General features: G+C 38.4%; 1 protein-coding gene across 1 annotated transcript; it reads left to right on the forward strand.

Annotated features, from left to right (window-relative positions):
* The first annotated feature begins 6653 nt into the window (after positions 1-6653).
* LOC133831315 (chloroplast protein FOR GROWTH AND FERTILITY 2-like) lies at positions 6654-9437 on the forward strand. Its single transcript, XM_062261570.1, has 2 exons — positions 6654-7141; positions 8280-9437. The coding sequence occupies exons 1-2, from the start codon at positions 6776-6778 to the stop codon at positions 9123-9125; spliced, it is 1212 nt and encodes a 403-aa protein (XP_062117554.1). The 5' UTR covers positions 6654-6775; the 3' UTR covers positions 9126-9437.
* Positions 9438-9843: the final 406 nt, after the last annotated feature.

Below are 9843 nucleotides of genomic sequence, written 5' to 3' on the forward strand. Positions count from 1 at the left end.
ATGATATGGTGATAAATGCATGCATATGGGTCTATTTGTAATTATAAGGGCATTTTGGTAATTTGGCCCGTTGAGGGCGTGGTTGTGTATTTTCATGCATGTGGATGAATTATAAATAATACTCCATTATATGTGGATTTTTTCGAGCCATTCGGCATGAGACGATCATGGAATGCAAGTTTTCGGTCTGGTCATAACGGGATTAGTTTTGGGGCTCGAGGTGAGTCTTGGGGTGATTTGGTGATTAGAACATTACCGGGAATTAAAGGGTAATGAGATATGAATTATTGGTATTTGAGAATATCGAGAATAATGGGAATTGGAGGGTGTTGATTATAATTAACGAAATAGGCGGGAAAGGACAGTTTTGCCCTTGGTGGCTGTTAAGGCTTTTATTTAGATTTGAGGGCATTTAGGTCTTTTCACCCTAAGCTTATAATTAGCCATTAGATGGCTATAGAAGTTTACCAAAAACAGTGCAAAGGTTCCTCTTCTCCCATGCACCATTTCTCCACCTTTTCTCTTTGAATTTTGGAGCTTGTTTTGAGGAACCAAGCCGTGAGGGTTTTGGGTTATGCTCTACCATTGAAGAGGATGCTAAGCTGAGATTGAGGTGAGTTTTTAGCCATAGAATCTCTTGTTCTTGCATTGTTTTCATTGGAGTTTCAGTTTGGTTTTTAAGTTGGAAAGTTGAGAATTTGATGGATGTTTTGGCTAGGGTTACTTGGGTTGTGATGCCTAGGACATGTGTAGATGATATTTGGGTTCATTTTGGGGTTTAAATGGTGTTTGGAAGCTTTTGAATCATGTTGGAAATAGAGGATTCGAAGGAGAAAGAACTAGGGCCATTTCTGCCTAGTCCTAGCGCTATAGCGCCCAAAGGGTAGCGCTACAGCGCTAGACAGGGCAAAATGCCCCTGGTTGTAGTGCTGGGGAGCTAGGGGGGCAGCGCTGTAGCACTACCCTATTTTCTCATATGCATATTTTGGGTGTTTTGAGGGTTTTTGGCTCGGGGTTTCAATTCCTAAGGCTCGGGATCGAATCTACTCACCGTTTGGGTACAATTCAGGGTCCTAGGAGTGAGGTTTAGGTCAAGACCCTTTCATTGTTGATTTTCATTAATTGGAGGTTGTATTTGTTTATGACTAGGTGACCGTTAAGGGATTAAAGAATCAATTGTTCACAAGGGTTGTTCAATTGTTATTTCTCACTCGAACCAGAGGTAAGAAAACTGCACGCATTATGTGATGCACGAGAAACATGTGATTAGGGCATGCCATGAATGTTGAACATGAGATTGATCAGAGCTTGAGTCTCTGTGTTTGTGCATGATCATAATTATGCTAGCAATTGTTAAGTAAGCATGCTGAATGCCCTACATTTGGATATTTGACATATGATATATATTTGGTAGCATTGCTTACTTGTGCGTGGCACTGACTAAATAGTCAGAATTGGCAATGGTGTCAGTATTAACTGTGAAGCTGTGACTCATTAGTCAAGTTTGACAGTAGTACTGAGCACTGGTCACATGGTATTGACTCATAAGTCAAGAACGGTCTTAGCGTGTTTAACGCAATCCGGCAAAGATTAGATCTAATCGACATCTGCATTGAATGACTCAAATGAGCATTAATGCCGGACCGACCTCAAGTTCGATGAAAACTAAAAGCACTTGTCTAGCCTAAGGCTAGTCACTTAGAGCCAGGGCCAGAGTGCCCCAGTGACTGTTTAGTCACATGGCTATGGGTGTTGAGCCTGAGTGACTTAGCCAGCAGTCACTCATTTGATTGGAGCCAGGGCCAGAAGGTCCAAGTGACTGTTTAGTCACATGGCTATGGGTGCTGAGCCTAGGTGACTACTTCGTCACATGACTATGGGTGCTGAGCTTTGTAGTGACTTGTTTGTCAATCACTCATCTGATTAGAGCCCTTGCCAGAAAGCCCAGGTGACTGTTTCATCGCACGGCTATGGGTACTGAGCCCCTAGTGACTTGCTCGTCAGTCACTCATTATGGTTTAACAGAACCTCAAAGTGATATTCACTCATCTGTTCAGGGCTATAAACTCTGTATGATCATAAGAATCGTCATTCGCATGGCTGTGGGTGCTGAGCCCCATGGTGACTTTCTTGTCAGTCACTCATTATGATTAACGGAACCACCAGTGTTAAATCACTCATCTGATTAGGATTGACTTGATAGTCATCCAATCAGGAGGGCAGGATTTCTTATCCTAGATTCCCCAGCATTGTCTGAACTCATTTGCATGCTTGAATAGGCTATAATTTCTAGGCATGTCAGTTATGATTTTGTGACATGATATTACTGTTCATGAGCATAGTGAGTTTTCTTGTTGGGCTTCGACTCACGGGTGCTATGTGGTGCAGGTAAAGGAAAAAGAAAGTCGAACCACCCTTGAGTTGGAGAGCTTAGGTGACGATGTGTACATATGCGGCTGCTCGTTCGCCACGGCCGAGGGTTGAAAGAGGAACTAGAGTTAAACCCTGTTTTTCTGCTTAGATCGGCTGGTTGTAAATATTTTCTTTCAATGAACCTTTAAATTATATTTTTTTGGGATCCCAATATATACAGTAGACGTTTTAGTGAAACGTTATATCTTAACCAAAAATTTTAACCCTAAACCGCTAATCATACTTAGTTACACAATTATGGCCAAATGACTCGATTAGCGAGTTTAACACTGTTTAAAATGCACATCGTAACGGTCTCTGAATTTTAGGGCGTTACAAAAACTCCACACATAGCATATGACAATTCAATCCAGCAAATACACATTCTTAAACAGATAACATACTATTCCCATAACGGTCTATGCCAACCCATGTGCTTTACCAGGCACTGGGTTCACGGTCTTCACCGAACGAGTGAGTACAACACCCTAGATGGCCATGCCATGGTGGCCTGCATTTAGCATGCTTCTTGCCATTCGACCTGCATTCACCATGCTTATTGTCATCCTGGCCTTCGCCGATCAGTTATAATCATACAAACATGGCATAACAATTATAAACATTCACACATAGCATTAAACACAGATAATCGGGCCATGCCCTATTCTATGGGCATAAACAATTTTCTTACCTGTGTCCCGAGTTGACTGTCTAGTGCGATCCCGAGCACGATCCCCTAAACTCGAGCCTTGGCAATAAAACCTAGTCACAACGCAACAATAATAATCATCCATCAAGCCCTAAACCAATTAAAATCTTCGGAATAATATTCTAGCCTCCAAGACCTAGAATCCTACTAAACCGGGTAGTAAGACCCGTCCGGAGCCCTTAAATTTTAGTTCCCAATCTTAAAACCCTACATTGGCCATTTCCCCTAATTTGAGACGTGGCCCGCCCCCCTAGGGTCGCAGCGCACTACAAGTCATAGAGCCTTGGGGCTCTCTTCTAGGGAACACGGGTTGCGGCGAGCCCTACCTGCGTCGCGGCGCCTAGGAAACATCAGAGGCTGCCAAGCCTTCTCGTACACATAAGCCACAACACCTGAAGAATAGGGCCGCGACTCGAGCCCAAAACCCAGAAATCTTCCATGCATTTCTACGAGCCAAACCCTCTAAAATCAACCCAAATCAAATCTTAGACCCAGAATTTAATCTAGAATTCATATCAAGGCAACCTAATCAGTGTAAACATCTCAAAAACTATCCCATAATCTCATCAAAACCAGCCTAGAGTTCAAACCCCATGAAAACCCTTAAATCACAGCAGAAAAATCAAATTGAAACCCTTACCTCAACTGGGAATCCAACCTGAGCTAAACCCCAAGCACTTCAAGCCTCAAGTTCTTCAAATCCTCAGCCAATCTCCTCAAAAATTCACCAAAGCCTCTAAGCCTAGTGAGAGAGAGTGAGCATCGAGAGAGAGAGAGAGAGAGAGAGAAATTCAGAGAAAGAGAGAGTTGTGTTTTTCCTTCCTTCTTAAACATTCTGCTGGTATCTAGAACCTACCCCAAGTCTAGCCCTAGCCTCCAAAATGACTAAACTACCCCTAAGTTAATCCTTACCCATTTAATGCCTCTAAGAGCAATCCTGTCATTTGCCACATTCCCGCTAATTCCTCGAGTAGTCCTATAAATTCCCAATTAATCCTGACATACCCAAATAATCGCTAAATAGCTACCTGTTACCCGGTAACTCCAAACACGTGCTACATTTCCAAAATACCTCTAGGCTCACCCCGAGCTGGGTATTAAACTCCGTTGTGACTATTTCGCTAATCCACTCCCTGGGAACGTCTCAGACCACATATCACAGATATATCTCCACAATTTTGTGGTCTTAAGCACAACACACATAATCACATTTACGCCATCAATGGACCAAAATTACAAATATGCCCTTATTAACAAGAACGAGCCCACATGCATATTTAATTCACCTAAACATGCATTTCTAGTCATATAATCATTTAATCCAAGTAATCACATACCGATACACATAAATCATAATTAACCACGTAATAATACGTTTAAATCAATTACCTCCAGGCACGCTAATCAAGGCACTAAGCCTTATTAGCAGATTTTGGACATTACACCTAGTAAGGTTTTCTTGCTGGGTCTCGACTCACGGCTACTCTATGGTGCAGGTAAGGGCAAAGAATAGTTGGACCAGCCATGAGTTGGAGGGCTTCGAGGGCATTGTGTACATATGCGGTATGCTCGACCACCACGGCCGATATCACTTGCTGGAACTAGGGTTGAACCCTGATTTTGCCGCCTAGGCTGGCCCTTTGTACTTATTTTTATTTATGTATCAGTTTATAAACTCTTTTTGGGATCCTGTGTACAAAGTTAAACATTTTTAATGAAGTGATTATTGTTTGACCAAAAATTTTAATACCTAATCCTTGAGTTAGTTTTAATTACACATTTTAAGCCCAAACGACTCATTTAGTGAGTTAAACACTATTTTAAAACACATAATGTAATGGTCCTGGATTAGTAGGGCGTTACATATGCGGGCCTCACTTTTCCCTTTGATTTTCAAATTTGTGTCTCTTTTGTTATTTTTCTTTGCTTTCTTTTGAAATATTTATTATGTACATTCTTATCCTGTCATTTATGATCCATATCTTTTATTTCAGGTAATTAATTTTAACAAGTCAACTATGTATTTCTTATTTTACCTTTTTTCTAATGTTAAGGATAAGATTTGGACAAAACTTAATTCATGAAACTGTAAGCTATTTTCTAATGGTGGTAGAGAAATATTTGTCAAAGCATTTATTCAAGCAATGCCAATGTATGTTATGTCATGTTTTTAAATTCCAAATTTTTTTTGTGATAAGTTGGAATCTATGATGGCTCGTTATTGGTGGAATTCTTTAGTTTATCAGCATAAAATTCACTGGTTGATTGGCATAAATTATGTCTTCCGAAGAACTAAGGGGGATTAGGTTTCCACTCATTTATTTACCATAATCAAGCTTTATTGGCAGCTTAGGCTTGGCATTTTACTTATTAGGCCTACTTCTCTACCAACTCAAGTTCTTAAAGCTAAATATTATAGCCACAAGCATTTTCTAGAGGCTACCAATGGATATACTCCTAGTTATGTTTGGAGAAGTATTCTGTGGGGGCGTTCTCTTCTATATATTGGGTTATATATATTTATTATCAACTTTAGGCGTGTTCTACAATGTAGAAATGTTGATTTTCTACTTAGATTGAGTTGTAATAATGTTAGTTGTCAATATTGTTTTCACCATTCAATTTTTTTTATTCAAGATTCTTCTCTTCTTAGGTTTTATTATTAAAAGTAAGACACATTTCTAATCAGAATTATGCACAAATCTAGTTCAATTTAAGTTGATACTACTAGTTCTTTTATTGTATTTCATTTATTATTGAAGCAGGTTTGTATTTCCTTGCCCGTTTTTTCTATAAATTGACAGTCTAATCTATGATATTACATATGTGTTCTTATAATTTGGTTTTAACCAAAGGGACGGATCCATTACCCACAATAGTCCATATGACTAACATATGTAGAGATTGATTATTTTTACTTTTTGTCTATAAGGTTATCTATTCAACTTTTGTTATGACTATTTTCCCTTATGTTAGTGTGTTTATTTGTTTTTATTTATTTTGTAGGATGTTTTTCAGTTACTCAAGCTGAATGTGTAGATTTGATGGTCGCATTGGATTGACTTCTATTGTTGGGACTTTCAGTTCATATTATTGAGACAGATTGTCTAGCAGCAGTAACTACTTTTCACAAAAGACATTTCCTCTTCAACGATCTTGAGTTTTTGTTAGAAGATATAACAAGTATGTTATTCAGATTTCTAAAAGTATCTCTAATACGTGTTTATAGCTACACATAGATTGGCTACGCATGCTATTAGGATAAATCAACACCTTGTTTGATTAGATGACATATTCTGAATTCCTTTAGGATGGTAAGACTTTTAGTTCTTGAGTTGTACGACATTATATATTTTATTAATGAAGTTCATTTTATAAAATTAAAATTAACTATTTATGTTTTAGTTTTTGACTTTTAGTTTTTGTTTTTTTTTTGCTAGAGCCGAGGTTTTGCACCACCTGGTTTAAGGCTCATTTGTTATTTTAAAATTAAATAAATTAAAAAGTTAATAATAAATAATAAATTTTCAATTGTGAATTTTCTGTTGAGCCAAACTTTATCTTCTTCAACCACCCCACCTCTCTTTCTCTCCTTCTCTCCGTCCAAAAATTGTTTGCAGAGACGGAGGAGAGTTGTAGAGAGAGAAGGAAGCCATGGAAAGGCTCCTCTCCTCTTCGTCTCCAACCCCTTTGAAATTCCATTTCAAGCCCTCTCCTTTCCTCCCTCGACTCGGTCGTTTTGACTCTACCAAACTCAATCTTTTCCCATCTTCACGCCCCGAGTTAAGGCGGGTCACCTCGTTGCTCTGCAAATCTGAAGGTTCATCGCAGGCTTCTTTTCCATCTTCTTCTTCTTCTTCGTCTTCGTTGTCGTCATTCTCTACGCCGTCGAACAGTTTACCGGCTCTCTGTTTTTCGTCGTCTTCTTCTTCTTCTTCTCCTGACGCCTCGTCAAATGGGTCGGTGCCCGAATCGCGGAATCTCAAACAGATCTCAAATGGGGCTTTTGGGAAGAACAAGGTAATCTTTTACTAAATTATTTAATTTTCGAATAAATTTGCTAATGTATTCTATAGCGATCTTTGGGGGTTATAATTTTGTGGTTTTGTCATTGTTTTGATGCAATTGCAATGTCGAAATGAGATTTCGGGGAAATTTTAATTACTGATTGATGAAAATGTTTGTGAAAACTAGTGGCCAATTGTGCATTAGCGGAAGAAAACGGTGATGAACTTAGTGATAATTGTGGATTTAAAACCCAAGCACCGAATATATGCTTTCAACTAGTAGAATTAGAATCACTACTAAAGACATTAATTTCTTAATTTGTGAATAAATTTGCTAATTTAATTTGTATAGATCTTATGGATTATACTTTTGTGGGTCAATCATTGTTTTGATGCAATTTCAATGCGAAATGAGATATTGGAGCAGTTTAGTTGGAGGGTTATTGTATGAATGGTTGCTGAGAAATTACACTGGAATCACCCGATAATTTCGACTTTTGTTGGTTCTCTTATTTGGTTTTAAATTTAGAAGACTTATTTTGTTTATTGATTGGAAAGTATAGAATTGGCAATTCGGTGGTCATGCTGCTTGTAGACTTTTTTAGCAATTTCACCTTTGATTCATTTGCTCTTTATCCTGTTGAATTAGTTATAAGTTATAACTAAGAATCTGTACTCATCGTTGAGAAACTTTCTTGCAGTACAGTTTGTGTTTTATTCTTTTCTTTGTAATTGTAGGTTGGTGAAAATTAGGGGTAAACTGTGCTTTAACTGAAAAAGAAGGTGGTGAACTTTGTGATAATTTTGGATTTAAACCCAAGTACCTAACGTATGCTTTCAACTAGTAGAATCACTACTAAAGAAATTAATTTTTGGCATTGTATTCTTAGCACTTTTCATCCTCTTCTATGAACATGTAGGACACATTGTTATTTGAGTATGAACTTTTAATTTTATGGATGCAACAATTCTTGTTAGGAGGACTAATTTTTAATATGTTTACTGATCTATGGGGGCGGGAAAATTTCTTGTTGATGGGTTTAATGTTTAATGTGGTCTTCGGTTCTTTGTACCAGGATTAACTTTCTATGTGATCATTGATCCAACTATGTGAAGGTACTAAAAATTTTCACATTGCAAACATGTTTCAGGCCATTTCTGTAGGGGCATACATTATGCTTTCTGCGCTCATTATGGTCTTAATTCAACCAATTTTCGCACCTGCAGCTTTTGCAACATTTCAAACTGCAGTTAAGACAGGTGCCCCTTCTGCTGCTGCCGCTGCAGTTGGGGGAACACTGATTCGGACTGAACTACTGAGTAGTGCATGGACTGGTTTCTTTGCTGGTTGCTTACACACTTTATCAGGGCCTGACCATCTTGCTGCTTTGGCCCCTCTTTCAATTGGGCGTTCCTGGATGGAAAGTGCAGCTGTTGGAGCCCTATGGGGCTGTGGGCATGATGCTGGTCAGGTTATTTTCGGATTAATATTTCTGTTGCTCAAGGATCGGCTTCATATTGAAGTTATCCGAACTTGGGGGACAAGAGTAGTAGGCCTTACACTTCTTGTCATCGGTGCTATGGGCATTAGAGAAGCTTCAGAAGTTCCTAGCCCATGTGTTGCATTAGAGAATGGCGAGTGTGATGTTGGTGTTTATGATGCACTTGAAAACCCCACACTTGGTAAGAAGAAGATTGGTTTTGCTACTTTTGCCACCGGAATTGTCCATGGGCTACAGCCAGATGCACTGATGATGGTCTTGCCTGCTCTTGCTTTACCTTCTCGCTTGGCTGGTGCTGCGTTTCTGATAATGTTTTTGGTTGGGACTGTGGTGGCAATGGGAAGCTACACAGTATTCATAGGATCATGTAGTCAGGCATTAAAGGATAGGATTCCCAGAATTACTGAGAAACTGACATGGGCGTCTTCCATTGTAGCCATTGCTCTTGGATTAGCCATCATCATCAGCCAGTTCTTTGGGTACAGCCTTTATTGATTTTTCTGACTGGTTTCTAGATTCATATTTTGCGAGCTTCACCTGGAGTGTTGGAAAAGAGATTTTAAAGAGGACCATTCAAATTGTTTAAAGCAAAACTTCATCAGGGGCATCATCTTTTGTCATTGAGAGTAATCGAGTTTGCTTTCTTGCTTTACCTAAAAAGCTTACGAGTTTTAGTATACAGAGGAAAGCCTTGTGCATTTGTAATTCTTTTATGGTAGAGATCGGATTTCTTAATCGCTTTTGCTTTACTTTTATATTATAATGTAAGAAACTTAGAATGGTGCAATTTAAATCTTTTACCCTCTACAGCTTCCTAGTATATATATATATATGTAGTAAGAATATCAATCATTGCATAATACATATATAATCAAATGAACTTGAAACTAATTACAATAGGTTTTTTATGAACTCACCAGAACCTGAAACAGCAATTGATGAGGTATCAAGTTCGAGCATCTCTAATGTAGTGCTAAATTTGTGTAGTGTTTTATTTTAACATTTAAAAAAAAAGCTTTTCTAAGACTATTGTCATGTGGAGATAAAAATATTGTGCTATATGTGGCACAAAGAATTAATAAGTCATACTAGTTGATAATATTATTTTTTCATGCTCATTTAATATTTATTAAAAGGGGTATTTGCAATATAAATACTAGGGATAACACCGGGTAGGGTATGGGTAGGGTATACCTATTCCATAATCCTACCC

Source organism: Humulus lupulus, chromosome 4 (assembly GCF_963169125.1).
Source record: "Humulus lupulus chromosome 4, drHumLupu1.1, whole genome shotgun sequence".
NCBI classification, from domain to species: domain Eukaryota; kingdom Viridiplantae; phylum Streptophyta; class Magnoliopsida; order Rosales; family Cannabaceae; genus Humulus; species Humulus lupulus.